Source organism: Herpailurus yagouaroundi, unplaced genomic scaffold, assembly GCF_014898765.1.
Source record: "Herpailurus yagouaroundi ecotype Mexico unplaced genomic scaffold, PumYag 190, whole genome shotgun sequence".
Taxonomy (NCBI): Eukaryota; Metazoa; Chordata; class Mammalia; order Carnivora; family Felidae; genus Herpailurus; species Herpailurus yagouaroundi.
In genome coordinates this window covers 26,285,590-26,307,810 of record NW_024412421.1, presented here as the reverse complement: position 1 = coordinate 26,307,810, position 22,221 = coordinate 26,285,590, and the positions used below count along the sequence as shown (strand labels likewise).

Below are 22,221 nucleotides of genomic sequence, written 5' to 3'. Positions count from 1 at the left end.
CATACATCCACATAAGAACTTGTACACGAATGTTCATAGCAAGGTAGGTCACAGTAGCCAAAACCTGAAACAGCCCAAGTGTGCGTCAGCTGGATAAACAAAAGGGGGTGGGTTGTTATGGTGGAATATTAGCCCCAAAAAGGAGTGAAGGCCAGATACAAGCTGCGACACGGATGAGCCTTGAAAACTTTATGCCAAGTGAGAGGAGCCACGTAGTGTATGATTTTATGTAGAGAAATGTCCTAAACGGGCAAATCTAGAAGGGGATTCGTGGGTGCCAAGGGCTGGAGAAGGGTATGCGGAGTGACTGCTAACAGGTACAGGGTTTCTTACTGAAGGGATGAAACTGTAAACTTAGACTGTGGTGACATTGGCACAATTCTGTGAATATCCAAAAACAAAATGTATTTTACACTTTAAGTGGATGAATTTTATGGTATATAAATTATATCCCAATAAGATGTTGGGTGTTTTTTTAATTTTATTTTGTTTTACAGAGAGCATGTGCGAGCCAGGAGAGGGGCAGAGGGAGAGAATCTGAAGCAGGTTCCATGCTCAGCCCAGAGCCCAGTGCAGGGCTCAGTCCCACAACCCTGGGATCATGACCTGAGCCGAAATCAAGAGTAAGACACCCAACTGACTGAGCCACCCAGGTGCCCCCCAATAAGGTGTTTTTTAAAAAATAAAGCAACCCAGAGGTGCCTCAGTGGCCCAGTCGGTTAGGCATCGGACTCTTGATTTCTGCTCAGGTCATGATCTCACAGTTCATGAGTTCAAGCCCCACGTCGGGCTCTGCACTGACAGCATGGAGTCTGCTTGGGATTCTCTCCCTCCCTCTGTCTCTCTGCCCCTCCCCCCACTCATGTTCACGTGCGTGTGCACCCTCTCTCTCTCAAATATATAAACTTTAAAAAGGCAACTCTAGGCACTGTGTGCAAGATATTTTCTGAGTTTCCTGTGCTTTCCCCATTCTGAGACCTTAAAGTTGCTGTCTCCTCAGTTCCAGAGCAGCACCACGTTGGCCTGTAGATTGTGTGAAAGATACAAAAGGAAAAAATGAAACTTTTATATTATAGTATGGTTTGCGTTTCTGGTGTGTGTGAAGGATTCCCTAGGAAACAGATGCCACAAGTTAATATTTCTGTTTAAGGTTTTCACATCTTTCAAAGCCAGTACCAGGAGTGGAGTTTGGAGTCACTGAAGTCACTGAGGGGGGGTGACTCAGTTCATCGTTTTCACTTCAGAGTGATGGGAAGGGATCTCCCTTCAGCCATGAGGTTCATATGATCTAGATTCTGTTCTGTTATGCCCTCTCGCCGAGACTCAGGGGTTAAGTGGTCCACAGTCCTCCATATTCTCTTCCTCGAACAGAGGGCCTAAACCAAATGCATTTTCCCTCACATTAGGTGTCAGAACGTCTCAGCTTTACCCAAAGGCTTTGGAGTTCAAGAAGTGACAATACAGCAGTCCGGTTTACTGTTTGAACAGAGCCGCGGCGCAGTGCAGGCAAAAAGGGCTGACAGCCCAGGCCGACTTGTTCCTTGTGGCGCAGGTAAGGTATCCTGGTTCTTCTTGCCCTGGAGTGACTTTTCCCCAGACCGTTGGGTGGCCTGGGAGGCACTGTGTCCACCCAGCCTGGGAAGGCAGTTGATTACCTCAGTGGTCAATAGTGTGGGCTTGGGGGTGCCTGGGTGGCTCGGTTGAGTGACCGACTTCGGCTCAGGTCATGATCTCACGGTTTGTGGGTTCGAGCTCTGCGTTGGGCTCTGTGCTGACGGCCCGTAGCCTGGAGCCTGCTTCGGATTCTGTGTCTCCCTCTCTCTCTGCCCTTCCTCTGCTCGTAGCTTGTACACTCGCTCGTATTGTCTCTCTCAAAAATGAATAAACAATGAAAAAATTAAAAAAAAAAAGTAGCGTGGGCTTGGGAAACACCCACCCTAGGTCAGGTTCATGCTCTCCGTGACTCTGGGCAACTTACTTATCCTGTCTTAGCCTCAAGTTCTTCATTTTTAGGTAAGAATATCATTTCGTAAAGAATCCAATTTTAAAAAATGGCCAGAAGACATGAATAGACATTTCTCCAAAGAGGGCATCCAGACGGCCAACAGACATGTGCAAAGATGCTCAACATCATTAATCATTAGGGAAATGCTAATCAAAACTACAGTGAGCTATCACCTCAGGCCTGTCAGAATGGCTAAAATCAACAACACAAGAAACAGGTGTTGGCAAGGATGTGGAGAAAAAGAAACCTCCTTGCACTGTTGTTAGTAGGAAAGCAAACTGGTGCAGCCATTGTGAAACACAGTGTGGAGGTTCCTCAAAAAATTAAAAATAGGGGCACCTGGGTGGCTCATTCAGTTAAGCATGCGACTTCAGCTCGGGTTGTGATCTCACAGTTGGTGAAATCAAGCCCCACATCGGGCTCTCTGCTGTCAGTGCAGAACCCACTTTGGATCCTCTCTCTCTCTGCCCCTCTCTCTCTCTCTCTCAAAAATAAATAAACAGGGGCGCCTGGGTGGTGCAGTCGGTTAAGCGTCCGACTTCAGCCAGGTCACGATCTCGCGGTCCGTGAGTTCGAGCCCTGCGTCAGGCTCTGGGCTGATGGCTCAGAGCCTGGAGCCTGTTTCCGATTCTGTGTCTCCCTCTCTCTCTGCCCCTCCCCCGTTCATGCTCTGTCTCTCTCTGTCCCAAAAATAAATAAACGTTGAAAATAAATAAATAAACAAACGTTTAAAAAAATATTAAAAAAAATTAAAAATAAAACTACCCTATGATCCAGTAATCATACTACTGGGTATTTACCCAAAAAGTACAAAAGCACTAATTCAAAGGGATACATGCACTCCTGTGTTTACAGTAGCCAAATTATGGAAACAGCCCAGGTGTCCACTGGCAGATGAATGGATAAAGAAGAGGTAGTGTATATACACAATGAATATTAGTCATAAAAGAAAATGAAATCTTGCCATTTGCAACAGCATGGATGGAGCTAGAGAGTATTATGCTAAGTGAAATAAGTCAGAGAAAGACAAATACCATATGATCTCACTCATGTGGAAGTAAGAAACAAATGACAAAGGGGAAAAAAATGGAGACAAACCAAGGAATGACTCTTAACTATAGAGAACAAACTGATGGTTACCAGAGGGTAGAATGAGGGAGGATGGGGAAAATAGGTGATGGGGATTAAGGAGTGGAAGAAAAGTCTATCATTATTTATTAGGGCTGTTATGAGGATTAAATGAGAAACTCTATTTCATTCAATTACCTTGTGTCCAGCATATGATAAATGCTTAATGGTTATTAGATTTGATGATGACGATGATGATGATGGTGATGAATCACAAACCACTTTATATTACCATATTCTGGAGGCCATCCATCAGAGTGGCAACCATTGACTCTGATGTCATGTCCAACTCTCCTGAGTCTGCAGAAGCAGGGAAATATTTTTGTTAAAACACCTCTGATGTTCACAGGAAACTGAACGGTCTTAATTGCAGAATCTTGTCTTTTCATAGCCATCAGCTGGAGTGCGGTTCCTGAGCAGCCGCTGGATGTCACTGCCAATGGCTTTCCACAGGGAACAACACGGAAGGCAATCAGGTGCCTTCAGGCCAGGTACAGCATATTGGGGCAGAAGGAGATGGTGGCTGTGCAGTCCTGTGTTACCACTATCTAGTTCCAGAACGTTTTCATCTCCCCAAAAAGAAACCCCGCACCCACTGGCTGTAATTCCCCATGCCCTTCTCCAGCCCCATGAATCTCCTTTATGTCTGTGGATTTGTCTGTTCTGGACTTCCCACTACATGAAATCATACAGTATGTGACTTAACTTACTTAGCCTAAGTTTTCAAGGCTCATCCATGTTGTAGCATGTATCAGTCCTTCATTCCTACATTCCATTGTCTGGATCTGACCACTTTTTGTTTCTCCACTCTTCTGTTAATGGATATTTGGGTTATTTCACTTTGGGGCTGTGGGAATAATGCTGCTGCGAACATTTATAGAATCTTTTAGGTGGACGTATGTTTTCAATTCTCTTGGGTATACCTTGGAATGGAATTGCTGGGTCATATGATAACCTCGGAGGTTTTTTTGTTTTTGCTTTTTTTGAGGAACTGCCAAACTGTTTTCCATAGTAGCTGCACTATTTTAAACTCCTACCAGCAATGTATGGGTTTCAATTATCCTACATCCTTTACAACACTCATTATTGTCTCGTTTTATTGTAGTCATTGTGGGTGTGAAGTGCTATATGATTGTAATTTGCTGTGCATTTCCCTAATAATTGTTTGAGCTTCTTTTGATGCTGAGCATCTTATCATATACTTATTAGCTCTTTGTATATCTTCTTTGGAAAAATACCTATTCTGATCCTTTGCCCATTTTTTTAACTTGGTTTTATTTATCTTTTATTGTTGAGTTTTAAGGTTTCTTGATATATTCCGGGTACTAGTCCTTTATCACAGATGTATTTGAACGTATTTTTTGTCAATTCTGCGGGTTGTCTTTTCACTTTTTGAAGGTGTCCTTTAAAACGTGGAAGTTTTAAATTTTGATGAAGTCTGTTCAATCTGTTTTTTCGTGGGTGGTTTGTGCTTTTAGCATCACAGGTAAGAAACCATTGCCTGATTCAATATCACAAAGATTTGCTTTGTTTTCTTCTCATAGTTTTATAGTTTCAGCTCTTAGGTTGATGACTTTGATCCCTTTTGAGTTAATTTTTCTATAAGGTGTGAGGTAGGGTCCAACCTCATTCTTTTGCATGGGGGTATCCAGTTGTCCTGCCACCTTTTTTTTTTTTTTTTTGGAAAGACTGTTCTTTCCCCTGGAAAATGTTGAAAAGAACACTTTCTTGGGCTTTACCACTAGGGATTCTGGTTTCATAGGTCAAGCTTGAAGGCCAAGAATCATTTATGAAGCTCCAGAGTGATTGGCCTGGCAGAAAGGCAACCATGAAAGCAGGACTTTTTGTCTTCATATTGGCTTCGACTGAAATGTACAACATGTAGTCTGCTAGACACGAGACTCCCTGTATGTTTCAAGGGTCATGCATCTGCCATACTGGTTTTTCTTCTTCTAAATGCTCAGCAGATCCTACTCTACTTTTCCCTCCCAGTGAGCCACTGGTAGTCTTCAGTAGCCTGTGGGTGGGACGGGCTGTAGGGAAATGGCCTCTCCACCAAAGGCATTTACATCTCAGATGGACTGAGCTGCCACTGAGTGACTCTTGTAGGATTTCTACCTTTTACAGGTATAGTTAACCCTTGAACTATAACCCTGGGGGGGTTATGGGTTCTGACCCCCCTTACAGTTGAAAATCCATTTATACCTTTTGATTGGTCAAAACCTTAACCGCCAGTAGCTTGCTGTTGATTAGAAGCCTTACTGATAACATGAACACTTGATTAGCATGTATTTCATATGTCGTATGTATTACATACTGTATTCTTATCATAAAGCAAACCAGAAAAGTGTTATTACAAAAGTCATAAGGAAAAGACATGTATAATACTGTATTTATTGAAAAAAATCCTTGTGTCACTGGACCCTGCACAGTTCAAACCCATGTTATTCAAGGGTCAACTGTAGTTCTTTTCACTCTTGAGTTGCTTTTCCATTTCTTTACTATGTCCTTAAAAAAAAAATTTATAATTAAAGTTCACAGTTGGATTTGTTTCTTCTTTTTAATATGCTTATTTGCCAGTCTCAACACAGACAAAAATAACTTCTATAGTTTTAGACCTTAAAAAAGAAGGTTTTGTTCTCTGCAGCCACTCAGCAGGGTCCAGATGTCCCAGACCCTTTCCTGTTAGCCCAGGCTGTTGAATTGAGTGATATTAACAAACTTGTTAGGGGTGGAGGTTTTGGAACCAGTTTTTCCCCCGAGGACCTGCTAGCTTCAGGCCACTGTTTGCATCTCCCAAGGGACCAGCTCTCAGCCACAGACCAGGGTGTGTGAGCAGAGCAGGTCCTGCCTTCACAGGGACCATGTTTCCTGCAGAGTTCCAGCTCTGCTCTAAGGCAGCGACAGGCCCGCAGCAGCTCCCCCTGGCCCCACCCACCTGACGGTGGCTCCTGTTTGTGCTTCCTCAGGTCTAAATGCTCTTCTTCACTAGGAGTCCGCACCCTCTTTTACCTTGAAAGTTCAGCTCAACCACCACTGCCTTCTGGTTGCTGTAGGTCCAGAAGGTCCAGGTTCGCTGCCTCCTGGAACCTCTCTTCCAACTCCTGTAGTGCTGTATTCTCTGGCTTATCCCGATATGTCAGTGCTTTCTGTTGATGAGGAGTACCTCCTGTTTCCAAGCTCGCTCTGGCTCCAGTTACCCACATGACTTGGAACGAGTGCAGTTGCATTCCGGGCTTCCGTGTGTCCGTATCTGTAAGATGAGGATGTTGGAGTAGATGATCTGAGGTCCCTGACGCGTTGTAGGTGTCTCTCCATTTAGGAGGCAGACTCCTTGCAGGGAAGAAGTGTATGGGAGAAAGAGCAGGAGCTTTGCAGTCCAAGAGACTGATGTTTAATTCCTAGTTCCCTTTCTCTCCAGTGTGTGACACCTTGGGCAAATTACTTTACTTCTCTGAGCCTCCGTTTCCCCAACAGCAAAGCAAGGGTAACTAAGAGTATGTGTCACCCAGGAACGTGGTGAGAAGTGAAAGCGAATGTGGTGCAGGCTCGCAGCAAACACCTTGTTAAGGTTGGTTTCCCCTTCATTTGCCCAGTGAAGCTTCATGTTATGTGCAGAAGAGTCAGCATTTCTTTTATTCTAAAGAGTTACAGCTGCTGGGGAGAGAGCAGGTTCTCTCACTGCTCATTCCCAAGCCCTGGCATCCTAGGACCACCTTCTTTACCACCGCGGGGCATATGAAAGCAGACGGATGTTAGAGACATTTAATATGCTAACACAATACGAGAAGAAAATACTTAAGTCTTTGTGTTCTTTTCCAAACAACGTGACGATAACAGACACCACGTAAAAGACCCTCATTTTCAAGAAGCTTCATTTTGCTCTTTTCCCTAAAGTGGCAAATCCTCATTCCACCCCAGAGCATCCTGGAGAGATCATTTACGTGGCTCATTGGATTATAAAAGAAAAGCATGAGGGATTAAAAACAACAACAACAACAACCCTAAGTGTGCCTAAATATGTTAAAAGTTAGGGCTAGATTAAGAACACCTACGTAAACCTGTGTCATCTTTAAGAAATTGTTTATGTATATATAATTTTCCTAGCTCTCTGATGCCCCAACCAGCAATGTCAACCAACTTACCAGGGAGAGCCTAATATCTAAGAACATAATTGTTGCTGCTGAAAGGAACCAGGGCTCCTTGGAGAGAAGTAGCTAGCAGCCAGGAGGATTGTTATGTTCCACAAATGACATGAGTGGTTATTACTGAGTAGGTCTCATTGACAGAGGAATTACGAGTATGGCCACTCTGTTCTGCTGTTGATTAGGTCTTGAGAAAGGCCTTTCTTCTCTGGAGGGAGTTCTTGTTCAGCAGAGGAGTGGTTCCCAGCATCCCCCGTCTGTATAGATATAATACCTTAACATCACTCACAAGGCCATTCACTTAGGCCAGAAACATTCATAAGAGAAAGTGCTGTTTGTTCCTCCAGAGGGAAGAATGCTGAAAACATTTTCAGAGCTGGTCTCAAGAAGCTGTGAAAGCAATGCCCTTGTCTTTGTTTTTTTTTTTTTAACATTTATTCATTTTTGAAAGGCAGAGAGAGACAGAACGCGAATGGGGGAGGGACAGAGAGAGAGGAAGACACAGAATCCGAAGCAGGCTTCAGGCTCTGAGCTGTCAGCACAGAGCCCGATGCAGGGCTCGAACTCACGGACCGCGAGATCATGACCTGAGCCGGAGTCGGCTACCTAACCGACTGAGCCACTCAGGCACCTCGATGCCCTTGTCTTATTCTTGATTTTAAGGACATGAATTTGCTATAGGTTTTTAATGATACCCTTTATGAATGTAAATGCTGTCTTTCCTAGTCCTCGTTTGCTAAAAGATTTTAAATCATTCTGTGGCTGTTGAATTCTCACAAGTGCTTCTCTGCACATTTTTTCCTCATAATGACATTACATTTCTCTTTTAATCTGTTAATGAGATAAGTTTCATTAGTTTCTTGGCTTTGGGTTTTCTTTTTACCATTAAAGGAACCTTACATTCCTAAGCGCCGGCAGCCACTCGGGCCCAGTTCAAGCCCAGGGAGAGTGTGAGGGCTCAGGACCCCCGCTAAGCGATGATTGCCGCAGTGTAGCCTCCGTGCCCGCCAGGTGAGGGAACTCTCTGGCAGAATGTACACTTCCCTACTTCACATATACCTATTATGGCCACAGGGTCCGAGCTGATGGACAGCTCACATGGACAGTCTGTGAGGACGGGGAAGGGTATGGTGTGTAAAGATGAGACAGCAGCTTCTTGGCACACACATCTGCCTCCTCTGCATCAGCTCGTGAACTGCGTATAGCGAGGGAAGAAGGAGGCGCACACGGTTCAGATCCCGGCAGCCTGGATGGGCAGAGCCAGGAGAGCCCAGTTGGGCTGGTGAGGAATCCGCACTCACTTCCTTCACCGTCCCGAGCTGTGGCCTGCACGAAGCTTCAGGTTAGAAGCAAAGGAAGGCCCACAGTGCCCGCGGGGGAGTCTGGAGGCTCTGCCTCCGGTGCTTGTCTGAGTGGACTTTGTAACCGAGGTTCACGTGGGGAGCACCACTCAAGCCTGAAACCCAGCTTCACTGTCGTGAGCCGTATCACCACAGGGCCGGCGCCCTTAGGAAGAAGTAGGCCAGCATGGCTGGCAAGGGTCCTGGGGGGAATTTAGTAATCCCACCTCTGTTGTCACCCCATTTGGGACTGTCACCTTCATGATTTCATGGCTGATGACATGTCTTAAGAGGAGATTCGCTTTTTTTTTTTTTTTTTTTCAAAGCTTTTTTATTTATTTTTGGGACAGAGAGAGGCAGAGCACGAACAGGGGAGGGGCAGAGAGAGAGGGAGACACAGAATCGGAAACAGGCTCCAGGCTCCGAGCCACCAGCCCAGAGCCTGACGCGGGGCTCGAACTCACGGACCGCGAGATCGTGACCTGGCTGAAGTCGGACGCTTAACCGACTGCGCCACCCAGGCGCCCCGGAGATTCGCTTTTTTAACCTCACCCCAATCAGGTCTACATTTTCTTCATGTGAAGAACAGGTTGGGGGCGGGGGGGGGGCGTTCCTGCACGTTCAAATTTAAGAAAGATACCAGGGGAAGCCCGGTGTCCCTGACAGGGGCCTGGTGTGTATCAAACACTCATTAAAAATCTTCTTTGTCTTTTTCCAAACAGATCCCAAATCAGCAAAGTGGAACTCTTTAGATCATTTCAGAAACTGCTAAGCAGTATTTCAGAGGACAAGTGGCCAGACTCCCTCAGGTGACTCTGTTGACCCATTTTTTTTTTTTTTTTCATATTTAGGACGACTTGTGGTTTAATTCTGGTTTACAAATGGCAGGAAGCTTTGGCAGGAGTGGTGGCTCAATGGGCCAGTGGGCACTTAGTTACCACCTGCATGTGCCTCTGTCCCCCGGGCTCCGATTGCAGGTGCAGATCTGAGGTGTACAGGAGGGGTGGTTTAGTGGTGCAGGGTTACAGAAGACTGGGGGGGAATTGGGGCTTGGTCTGCTCCAGGCCCCGCCTTTGCCCCCCTCCAGGTGGAAGGCAGGGCAGACATATAGGGCTGGCCCTATTGCTTAGAGGGCAATAGAGTCTATTAGGAACATCACTCTGCTCTTCCTCTGCTGCAGCCTTACAATTGAAATTGTTCCCAAACAGGAATGTAGAGAACTATAAAACCGCTCCAGGGGCCAGTGGGTGGGTAGTCCAGACACTTAGCTACTCAAGGTCAGTTCCCTCACTTCATACTCCAGATGCAAGCTCCAGGGCCCCCAAGCCCCTCACACTTGGGACCACTGACTGCAAACTCAGGGGCTCCTGCTACCCCCTTAAAGTCACTAATTCACTGGAACAACTCAAATTCAGGAGTGCACTGTACCTACAATTACTTTTTATTCTAAAGAATATAGATCAGGACCAGCTAAAAGAAGGGACACACAGGGCACAGTCTGAGAGGGTACCAAACACAATTCGTCTGTGTCCTCAGGATGTGTCACCCTTCCAACACATCACTGTGTGTCACCAACCAGAAGGGGACCCAAGTTTTAGCATCCAGTGTCTTCCCTGTGCTTGTGTTATATACACCTGAATGACTCATTGGCCACATGATGTGACTGAACTCATTCTTCATCTTCCCCTCCCATCAGGAGGTCAGACTGGTATCACAGACCAACTCCACTCTGTGGTTAGTCTCTCTGGCAGGGCCAGCCCCATCCAGATCTCTGTAGGGCCCACCAGGAGTCACCTCATTAAGTATAAACTCAGGTGTGATCAGAGGGGCCCACCATGAATAACAGAGACATTTCTTTTTTTTTTTAATATTTATTTATTTCTGAGACAGAGAGAGACAGAGCATGAGTGGGGGAGGGGCAGAGAGGGAGACACAGCATCCGAAGCAGGCTCCCGGCTCTGAGCTGTCAGCACAGACCCCGACGCGGGGCTCGAACTCACAAACCGTGAGATCATGACCTTAGCCGAAGTCGGTCGCTCAACCAACTGAGCCACCCAGGTGCCCCAACAAAGACATTTCTACCCCTTGGGAAATCCTGGGGGTTTGAAGGTTCCCTCCCAGGAACCGGCAACAAGACCGGCCAAATTCTTTATTGTACAGCAGAGGAGAAGCCAAGGTGTTGCTAGAAAAGTCTATTTGAAGAGGCTGACCACTTGTTATCACCGTCATGCGTACTGCTGTTGGTAGTGATGCCCTCCAGTCAGTTTGGTCAGGAGTCACTCTGCTTGTTTTTTTGTCTGGAAAAATGAATCAAACTGACCAGGAGGTTTCCATACATTTTATGTGTCGGTGAAAACAAATCTGGACTGAGGTCAGGAGAGACTTTACTCAAAAGGATCATTGCAGTAAGAGAGGGACTGTTAACTGCAGCAGCAGGACTGATGCCATAACAAAGACACTCCAGTCCTAAGGTCTGTAAGCCTCCAGGGCAGGCGGGAAGGAGTAGCCCTTTGTGGGGAGCAGTGAACAAGGCCGGAAAGAACAGGGCAGGGGGCATGGAATGCGCAGTTGGTGTGATGGGGTGAGTAGACAGGAAACATCTTTTCTTGAGATCAGTCAATTGTCAGGAGGAGCCGTTAAGAATAGGTCCCTGCAGGGCACCTGGGTGGCTCAGTCGGTTAAGCGTCCGACTTCGGCTCAGGTCATGATCTCACGGTCCGTGAGTTCGAGCCCCGCATCGGGCTCTGGGCTGACGGCTCAGAGCCCGGAGCCTGCTTCAGATTCTGTGTCTCCCTCTCTCTCTGACCCTCCCCCATTCATGCTCTGTCTCTCTCTGTCTCAAAAATAAATAAACATTAAAAAAATTTAAAAAAAAAAAGTCCCTGCATATTGTGATGCTGGCTCAGGCTGAGGGTGGGTCATAGTTCAGGGTTGGGAGAAGGACAGAAGCATAACTAATGTTGGTCAAGGAAGCAAGAATTTTGTCGAGATTGGTATGTGGATGGAAACAGTTCAGCTAGTCATTATGAGACAGAGAATGGGAGTTTGAGGATCCGTCATAGGTAAGCCAAGGGGGGGCGTCCATGAGTCCTATCTGGGTCTTACGGGGAACGGGACTGTGCAGTAAGCCATTTCCCAGAACTCTTTAAACCAAAAAGTAGATAGTTATTCTTGTGTTATCTGATACCAGGAGGACCAGACAAGACTAGCATTGTTTATTCTCACCTGGGCTTTTTTTAATGATTATTTATTTATTTTAAGAGAGTTCACACGCAAGCGTGGCGGGGGAGGGAGGGCAGAGAGAGAGAATCCCAAGTAGCGTTCACGTGGTCAGTGCGGTCAGTGTATAGAGCCCAACATGGGGCTCGATCTCACAAACCATGGGATCAGGACCTGAGGCAAAAGAGTCGGACGCTTAACTGACTAAGCCACCCAGGTGCCCCCTTTTCTCCCCTGTTTCAATCCATGTTGCTTTCTAGTGAATTTCCTACATTGGAGAGAGAGTAGCTGGTGGAAAGCGTACCAAAATCCTCCCGTTCCTAGATCTGTTCCTAGTCTATGCTTAGACATCTGTCCAGCTGATTGCTCACTTGGCCACCATGTTGAGCTGATCAGTGAGAACCTGTGTGCTTGGTGGTGTGTGTGCATTAGGGCGCAGAAGCTAGAGACGTACCACGAGTACAAGGAGGCTGCGTCTACTTACCAGGAAGCCTGGAGTGCGCTCCGAAAGCAGGCCTTTGGATCCTGGATCAGAAACCCACCGGATTATCACCAGTTTAAATAAGAAGGGCAAACTGCAAAGAGCTTATTAGTCGCAGAGTGTTTTTCAGCTGCTCACACTGGACGGCTTCTTCCTTTGTGCTGGACAAGCCTTAGCTTTTCTTGTGGCTGAGTCAGGAAAAAAAAAAGTCTGCCATCTACCAGAGTGACATATCTCTTCTGGGTAATATGGACAGAATCCTGAAACATGGAACTATCCATACTTGACTGACGTATCTCTCTCTGCTAAAACATCACCTCGCTGATGCCCTTGGCATCTGTCCTAACATGTGTTATTGCTTCTCTAAAACATGGAGTAAGAACTTGGAATGTGACGCTTGAAAGGTACTCTGCAGCAGCTCCGCTCTGTGTTCCCACATTGATCTGGCAAGTATTTCTTGGGCTGAGATGGTGTCCGGACCTCTGCAAGTTTTAGAGCTTCCCTTGGCATAGTGGACATGTGCCGTTTCTTCCCTCGGAGGGTCATCCTTTCCTGCTCTATCCATGGGACTTGGCTGAAGCAAACCTCACTCCCCAGCTCTCGGATTGTGAGGCAGCGCCATACAATCCTGGAACTACTGCCAGGGCGAGCAGGAAAGATGCTGTCTTCTCTCGGATCAGAAGCTCCAAGGACCACAGACTCGTGGGACTGTCTGTGGCTGCCTTTGCCTCCACACAGAGGCAGCCATCTTGAGAATGAAGGCAAGAAAACAGGAAACAGACAAAAGCATCGGCTCCCGTGACCTTGTTTGGATGCCTGAAGCCAGTGCCCAGCCTGGACTTCAAGTATGTGAGATAAATTCATACGGCTGTTTGGGTTAAGCCTATCTGAGTAGGTTGTCTGTGGCTTTCAAATGAAAGAGTTCTGTCTAACAGGCCAAAAGTCCGTATAGCAAGTCAGCAGCAGACCTAGCTACCCATCCTCTTTTAACCACCATCTAATATTTAACTCTCAACCTCTCTGCTCCTTAAATTATTGATGGAAAGGGAAGTTCTCCGTGTCAGGATTATCCAAAGCTCTTCTCAAAGTCCTTTAGTATCTTGGAATAGCTTTTTTTTCTTTTAAGATTTTATTCGTAAGTAGTCTCTACACCCAGTATGGGGCTTGAACTCATGACCCCAAGATCAAGAGTCACACACTCCACTGACTGAGCCAGCCAGGCGCCCTGTCATTCTTGTATGGCTTTAAATGTTTTTTAAGGGGCGCCTGGGTGGCGCAGTCGGTTGAGCGTCCGACTTCAGCCAGGTCACGATCTCGCGGTCCGTGAGTTCGAGCCCCGCGTCAGGCTCTGGGCTGATGGCTCGGAGCCTGGAGCCTATTTCCGATTCTGTGTCTCCCTCTCTCCCTGCCCCTCCCCGGTTCATGCTCTGTCTCTCTCTGTCCCAAAAATAAATAAAAAACGGGAAAAAAAATGTTTTTTAATAACAGCTTTATTGGGATATAATTTACATTCCATAAAATTTACCCATTGAAAGTATACAATTTAGTGGCTTTTAGTATATCCACGGAGTTGTACAACCATCACCATAATTGTAGAACATTTTTGTTCTCTGTTAGAGGTGGGGGACCCTCATCGACCCAGTATGGTTCTCATTAGCCAGGCACTCCCCATTTTCAGTCAGCCCCACCCTCACCCCAGTCCTAGGGCTTCTCAGGTGATTCTGCGTACTTCTGTTGCACCATATCAAGAGGAACAGGACATCTGGTTGTCCTACTTTCAGCGAGTTCGCAGTGGGCTCAGTGGGCTCAGCTTATCTATCCCGGTAGGAAGTTCCCAGTCACCCTTTCACCTCATGGTTTTAGCAGCAGTGCAAGGGATCCCCGAGACCACCCTCAGGTTTGATGGTTCACTGGACACTCATGGAATGCAGCAAAACTATTGTAGTTATTATTTATTTCAGCGAAAGGATACAGATTTTTTTAATCTTTTTTTTTTAATATTTTTTGGGGAGGAGAGGGCAAGTGGGGGAGGGGCAGACAGAAGGGGACAGAGGATCTGAAGGAGGCTCCGTGTTGACAGGTTGACAGCACCAAGCCCATGTGGGGCTTGAACTCATGAACCACGAGATCATGGCCTTAGCCGAAGTCAGATTCTCAACGGACTGAGCCACCCAAGTGCCCTGAACGTTTTTGAGAGAGAGCAGAGCACGTGGCGCACGCAAGCGGGGGAGGGGCAGAGAGAGAGGGAGACAGAGAATCCGGAACAGGCTCTGTCCCGACAGCCTCAAACTGGGGGCTCAAACTCACAAACTGCAAGATCATGACCTGAGCCACCCAGGTGCCCCTGAAAGGACACAGATTAACGTCGGCAGAGAGAAAAGGCACACGGGCACAGTCCAGGTGCAAGACTCTATCCTCCCTGTATCAACCATATGCTTCTGATGCTTTGACATCCAGGGCCTTGCTCACCCTGGAGAGACTGCCCACAGAGGCTAGCCAACTCCCAGAGATAGTAAAAGATTGAAACTGAGCCCTCCAGGGGCACCTAGGTGGCACAGTTGGTTAAGCGTTTGGCTTCAGCTTCAGCTCAGGTCATGATCTCACAACTTGTCTGTTCGAGCCCTACGTCAGGCTCTGTGCTGACAGCTCAGAGCCTGGAGCCTGCTTCGGATTCTGTCTCCATCTTTCTCTCTGCCCCTCCCCTGCTTGCACACTGCCTCTCTCTCTGTCTCAAATATAAATAAACATTAAAAAAAGAAAAGAAAAGAAAGTAAGCCCTCCAGAGTTCATACCCAGCCACGTGCTTTATGGGGCTCTCCCACTCTGGGCCACACTCCACCTGCCCTGATCGCCCCAGGTCCAGGTACCAGAAAACCAGGGACAGCCCTTGTGCCTCAGAGACCACGGAAATGAGTCCAACTAGCCAGTCCCAAGTCCGCTTACCCTGCCCCGGCCCTTCCTCCCCTTTACAATAACGGCTGTTGCACGCATGTCCTCGCTCCTTCTGCCTCCTGACCCACTCTGGTGCTTCTCTGTGTGACTCCTTGTGGCCTGGCATGTCCTCTCCTCCTGCATCTAAAAACTGTCTCCCGTGGAGTTGCACACACAGCACTGAATTCCCCCAGAAATGATGTGTGACAGTATGGGCCAAGCGTTGCCAGCCTTGGGTGCTGCTAACATGCTGCAGTGCACAGGACAAACCCCGTAACAAAGGAGTATTTGGCCCACAGTATCAGTAGTGCTGAGGCTGAGAAACCCTGATCTAAAGATTGTGTTTTCAGGTTTCATGAAACATCTCCTTTTGTGCTTACTGCTCCAAATCTGTACACAGTTAACTTTGTTTCACTTTTCTTTTCTTTCTTTCTTTCTTTTTTTTTTTTTGGCGGCAGGGGACAGGGCTGGGGAGGTGGCTTTTTAAAAAACTATGTAAGGGGCACCTGGGTGGCTCGGTGGGTTAAGCGTCTGACTTCGGCTCAGGTCGCAATCTCATGGTCAGCATGGAGCCCAATTCAGATCCTCTGTCCCCCTCTCCCTGCCCCTCCCCTGCTCGCTCTCTCTGTCTCTCTCTCTCTCAAAAATAAACATTTGTAAAAAACAGAAAACCGTTTCTGTATTTTAAACTATCGAAACAGCAGAAAGTCCTCAGAAGTGGCATTGTACAGGAAGAGGGACTCTCCCAACAGATTTTAGGCAGCTGCGCTTGTAATTCCAGAGGGTAGGCTAACAAAACGTCTTCTGAAATTTGGCTCTTGAGGGAAGTTTACACTCCAGCATCATTCCTTTGTTCTTGTTCACAAGTGGATTCTAATGTGTCTATGTTTGCATAATTTTTAACTATTTTTCTTCAGACTTTTAAAAATGTGGCTTGATTTAAATAAGTGTGTGTATATATTCCATGTAGTCATTTCTGCCTTAAAGCACGGGGTGAAATGCCTTGTTTTATGGAGTTTGCTAATGCCAAGCGTTAGCTCACTGTCTGGGGAAACGAAGCCGCTACGGAGAAAATGACCCACGCTGGCTGCCAGCTCGGCCTGGAAGAGAAGCAGGCCCGTCTGATCTGGCCGTGTCTGTGGCTGGTGGAAAGCCGCCTCCACCTGGACCTTGGCAATACTTGTTGGCTTTAAGACAGTGTTCTGAGCAAGCCTTAGCCAGAGTTTTCCAGTTTCTAAAACCTGGTTCCCTTGCTAGCTAGTTAAGTGGTTTAGGACAACGCTAACGTTTTTAACTACCACCGTCCTCTTGTGATGCCCGTGGGGAAGCCAGATGAGCTGGTGAGAGGAGGCCCAGTGAGGCAGGAAGGTCACCAAAACCAGGAAGTAGCTTCTAAGTAGGAAGATGTGCCTGTGTGCTCCCTTTCAAGGGCTCAAGCGGGTCTTCCCAAAGACAGCTGTCCTGAAGGAGAAGCGGGATACAGAAAGAGCCAGGAAAGCAGAGAGTGTGAAGAAAACTTTATTTTCCAAAAGTTCTTTTTGGACTGCATACTGAGGAATCGTAGTTGGCCTTCACATCTCGCAAACGTGAATCCCTTCAAACCGAAATGTGTCTGTACTGGGGTTAAGACTGACTTCCTGGAAGGTGTGGATCCAAAACAAATCTCAAGTAGCACCTGTGGTCCAAATGCGCAGACACACTAAAATGTGTGTCTGACACACCAAAAGTAATCAACAGGGATAGAAATCAAAGAGTGGTTGTTGCCTGGTGGGGGAAGATGGGGGATGGGAGTTGAGGGGAAAAAAGGCCTCAGGGGCCTTTCTGGGATTTGGGGAATAATCTGTTTGGATTGAAGTGTTGATTACATGGGTGTCAATATTTGTCAGGATGTGTTAAACTCTCCACTTAAACCCTCTGCGCATTTTATTGTGTGTAATTATACGTCAACTTAAAAATGTAAAAAAAAAAAAAAAAAAAAAAAACCCAAACCAAAAACCTAGTCCTGTTATTTGCTACGGTAGAATAAACTTTGATCTGGATATTTAAGTAATTATGTTCTTTTTTTTTTATCATCTTTTTTTAGAAGTTTATTTTGAGAGAGTGCGTACGCGCACACGAGATGGGGAGGGGCAGGGGCAGAGTAAAAGGGAGAGAGAGAACCTCAAGCAGGCTCTGCACTCTCCGCGCAGAGCCTGACGTGGGGCTCGTACTCACCAACCGTGCGATCATGACCAGAGCTGAAATCAAGAGTCACTTAACCAAGTAATCATGTTCTAGTACCAACTCTACCATTACTTCTATGTGGGTGTGGGGAAAATATTTAATCTCTGACTTCTAACCTGTCACCGGTTGTACCAAATGGGGTCCCAACAATTAGGATGCTTAGTTTTTTCAAGTGTGAGGTAGGACTTCTCATAGAAATTCTTAAAGCGGTAAATAATGCAAAGAGAAATTTTCTCCAGGAAACTGAGCCCATTGGCCGCTTTGAGATACGAATGGCCTCAGGCATGTTAGTAACTAGAGAGGGATGGAAATAACTCTGTGTCTTCACCTAGTAACTCGGGTTCTGAATTTGGGTGTGGGTTTTTTGTCTCGTCTACTAACGAGCCAGCAGGGGTAGGAAACAGCTTTTAGAACTAAGCGCGTTCAGCATTGCTTTCCAGTCTCCAAATTCAGCAAAGTGTCTTAATAGGAAAAAGGCAAAGACAGAGTCACTCCAAGTGGGGACCCAGGCTGCCAAATGTTGGTCTCAAGCACATGTTCCCTGAACTTGGGCTTGGCTCCAAAAGGAGAAGAGCTCACAATGGAAACAGTGATGGCTATTTGCTCAGGCAGCCAAGAGAATGAAAAGCACATTGAAACCCAGCAGTGTCTCCATGGGGAGAGGTACGGTGGGCCCCTGGGTGGTGAAACCAACCTGACAACAGAGCAGGAGAACAGGGCCCATTCCCAGCATCCCCCTTCAGTTCAACAACAAGACCTTTCTGTGCAACCTCAGGAGATCTCTGAGAAATTATACCATGGGCAACCCAAGCTTGGCTCGACAATGGTGCTCACGCAATCCAGTTCACCCGTGGCTTGGTTGAATTCGATTCTGTTATTTGAGAGAAAAGAGCTCTTCTCGATGTACATTCCCTCATCCCTGCCAAGATTTCACCAGATTCCTTTTTTATTGCTACTCCTTATGGACCGTTTTGACCTCCAGTGAGTCCCTTTTCGGCTGGGGTTTGTGTGTGTGTGTGTAATTTTTTTTTATTTCCTTAAGCAATCTTTAAGACCAACATGGAGCTCGAACTCATAACCCCGAGATCAAGCGTTGCCTGCTCCAACTGAGGCAGCCAGGCGCCCCTCAGCCGATGTTTCCACGCTGTACTTTTTGTTCTTGGTTTATCCAGTACCACTGTGAACCCCCCTCTGTTCTTGGCCCATCATAACTGCCAGGCTGAGAAACCAGCTGGCAGTGGGAGAAACAAGGCTTTGGGGCGATAGAGTGGCCAGATCCAGACCACAGCGTTCACTCGCCTGTGCGGACGCGGGCAGACCAGGCCGTGCAGCCCATCTCTTTGCCTCCTTCACAAAAGAGGAGGGCCAACATGGGTCAGTCTTTTGCTTCCATACGGTTTGGAGGAATTCTGTTCTAAAATGGATGGTGGGGCACCGGAGTGGTCCAGTTGGTTAAGCATCAGACTCTTGGTTTTTGCTCAGGTCATGATCTCACGGTTCATCAGTTTGAGCCCCGTGTCGGGCTCTCCGCTGACAGTGTGAAGCCTGCCTGGGATTCTCTCTCCCTCTCCCTCTCTCTCCCGCTCTACTGTTTGCTCACTCACTCTGGAAAGGAAGGAAGGGAGGGAAGGAGGAAGGAAGGAAGGAAGGAAGGAAGGAAGGAAGGAAGGAAGGAAGGAAGGAAGGAAGGAAGGTGCATAAACTATGGTGCAATGGTTGCAAACCCAAATATTTCCAAGAGTAGGAAACTTTGTAAAGAAAGTAGGTGCGGTGAGCTGAGAAGTGTATTCCTTGTCCAATGAGGCGCCATTATTTTGTTCCAGCCGATTGTTGTCAGATGTTCAGAATCTGGATGTTTACTTTTATGTCTAGGGGTCACAGAAAGACACAGGCCTTCGATGCGTATCCTCTGACCTAGCAGGGCAAGGATGGGTTGTGGCCATAGACATGACTTGGAACTGCAGCTCCAGGATGTACTGGTTGTGTGATCTCGGATCGGTCAGAACATTCTCAGAGTGCCAGCATCGTCCTCTTTGAAGCGAGGGCAACGCTGCCCCCGGCAACAGGGTCTCAGGGATAAGATCAGATCACGTAGAACACAGCCATGAGGAGGGCCGCCTAGCTGGCACACAGGAAACGCCATCCTTGGTATTTTAGCTCACAAGTGACTCTTCAGTTGGCGAATCCTGATTTCCAGAGCTTTTGCTAATGAACCTAAGAGACTGTCCTTAGGAGGAGCCTACTAGGCACGTGTTTGTGGAGCCTCTCGCTGCACACCAGGCACGCACGTTTGCCAGCACAGACCATCTCCGCTCCGCATCTGGAAGCAGCGGCCTCTCTCCAGCTGCCAACGGGGCGAGGAAGCGAAGCTGTTGATCACAGAGGTATCTGTAGATCCTCCCACTAACTGCGGCTTTGCCTCCCTGATGTCAACCACCAGGATTGGGGTTTTCCTCCGTAAGGAAATCAAGATGAAAAGGGGAGCCAATTGCACTTTTTAAAGCGTTCCGACATTTGGTCTAATGAAGAGCAAGCAAGCCTTCTGAGAATAAGAAAATTGATATTGCCTCCTTCCAAATTCTCCTTGGAGATCCTTGGGCCACCTTTGGGACTGGTGCCTGGATGCCCAAAGCTGCCCCGTGCCCTCCCTGTGGCCACCGTGTGTTTCAGCCACTGCTGCAAAATTAAGACACATCAGTGCTCGTTACATAGGCTCTCGGCCCCAGGTCGACCAGCCCCCTGTGCCTTCTGAACACCATCAGCATGGCAGACATGACGCTGTGCGCCAGAGGTGCGGGGATAGGGACGGTCCTCTTGTTCCTCCTTGACCGACGGGGAAGACGGGCAGGTGCCTTCACGGTGGAACAGCGCAGTGTGAGGGTGGCTGTGATAGAGACCTAACACCCAACTGGGGGAGGGGCGCAAGGCGGACCGTAGGATCACGGGTTAGCGGGCAGAGAGAAATGGTGGCGCCTGCGGGACAGCTTGCGAGAAGATCTGAGGTCCAATCACCACATACAAAGGCCAGCAAGGAGAGCAGGGCACGACTGGGCTGGCGGAGTATGAGGAGCTCGAGGGCCACCTGGGGCAAGTCAGAGAGGACTTGGGGTTTTCTCCTGAAGGCTCAGCACTTCAGGGATGGTGAGAAAAGGGTGTTGGGATGGAAGCGGCATTTTAGAAAGATCGCTCTCCTCTGCGGCAGGGAGGCTAGAATGGCAGGGGCAGGGATGGTGGCGGGGAGACCACAGATGGGGGGTTACTGGAGTCATTAAAAGAGGAATGCTGAAGCCCAGACAGTAATGGTGTTAGGAGCCATACGGAGAGGACCAAGCAGAGAAATACACAGCAGCCAGTGGGGCTGATTGGCTGGTTGCAGGTAGGGGATGAGCAGGAGGGAGGAAGGAAGGAGGATGCTCCCAGGTTACTGCTGGGTGACAGGACGGACGGAATGTGGTGCCACGTATCAGGGTAGGGGACCCGGGGAAGAGAAGCCGCAAGCCGAGGATGATGAGCTCAGTTTCCGAGTACTACCTCGGGATAAGGACCAGGGGTGGGCACTTTGAAGGGAGTGGTTCGGGGCTCTGGAGAGACAGATGGACTGCAGACAGAGATGGGGGGGCCATCTATTTCTAGGAAGTCCTTGAAGATGTGAGTTAAGGTAAAATCCTCCAGAGAGAATGTGGGTAGAAAGAGAAGAAACATGGACCCTGGCCTGAGCCCTGGAGGCCATGGAGAGCTCAGGAGAAAGCAGAGAAGCACAGAGAAGAGTGTGACCATCCAGTTAGTAGCTTCAAGGCGAGGTGGGGGTGGGTGGGGGGGAAATAATCTCCTCCCCCACTGGGGGACAAGGTTATTTTTGGCATCCTCAGCAAGTGCAGGGTCAGGGAAGTAGGAGCCAGCCTCTCCTGGGCCGAGGAGGGAAGCGGAAGTGAGGGATCGAGTCCCCCTTGTGCTCTTCCTCGAGAAGGACCCGGTCTCTGTTCTTGCCGGTGTAACTTAGAAACAAAAAGCTACGAAATACTTCAAACATAACCATAAAAAGAATAACACCCACCACACAATCAGTGGTAACCATCTTGCTACATTTGCTTTGTGTTTTTATTTTGTGGAGAAATAAAATAGGACTAGTTGTTTTTGAGCCCCCACATTTATCTCCTGCCTCCCTGAGGCTGTTCCCCTCCCTCTGTTAGGTAGCCACCCTCAGTTGTGTGGTTTCTGCTTCCATTACGTACGTCTGCATCTGTAAGTAATACATACGATTATTCTGCATGTTTTTAAATTTGATAGAGACGATATCATGCTGACTGTTTCTGCATCTCGCTTTTTTCCTTCATCAGCACCATTTTGGGGGTCTGTTTCTGTTGACACATGTAGCTGTAGCGCATTCACTTTACTGCTGTTGTAGTTTCCTTTATATGAATATACCACATATCATCCCCTCTATTGTCCTGTTGATGAATATTATACATGGGTGGGGATATTTCTAGGCTATATACCTAGATGTGGACTTTGCTAAATCATGGGTTATCTGCATTTTTAATTTCACTGGATATTGTGAAATTGCTTTCCAGTGTGATGGTACCAACTTCCACTCACAGAAGCAGTTTATGAGAATTCCAGATGTTTCACATCCTCCCACCATTTTTATATGCTGCAACATAATTTGGCCAATTTGAGGAGTGTGCAATGATATCCCATAGTTTGCTTTCCATTGCATTTCCACAGTGCCACAGATACAACCAGTGTAAG

The 22,221-nt window shown here is 47.5% G+C and overlaps 1 protein-coding gene across 11 annotated transcripts in view; it reads left to right on the top strand.

Moving 5' to 3' along the window:
• ADAT1 (adenosine deaminase tRNA specific 1) overlaps nt 1-22,221 on the top strand; it is a 39,241-nt gene that overhangs the window by 10,479 nt on the left and 6,541 nt on the right. For 5 of the 11 annotated variants that reach the window (XM_040443161.1, XM_040443163.1, XM_040443164.1 and 2 more), the window contains 4 exons: nt 1,407-1,552; nt 3,525-3,624; nt 9,341-9,427; nt 12,270-13,204. In XM_040443161.1, the coding sequence (XP_040299095.1) occupies nt 1,407-1,552; nt 3,525-3,624; nt 9,341-9,427; nt 12,270-12,402 (466 nt within the window). In that variant the 3' untranslated portion in view covers nt 12,403-13,204. Of the gene's footprint in view, nt 1-1,406; nt 1,553-3,524; nt 3,625-8,465; nt 8,621-9,340; nt 9,428-12,269; nt 13,205-19,344; nt 21,296-22,221 lie in introns of those variants that run through there. The other 6 variants (XR_005780832.1, XM_040443167.1, XM_040443165.1 and 3 more) reach the window with 6 other exon arrangements.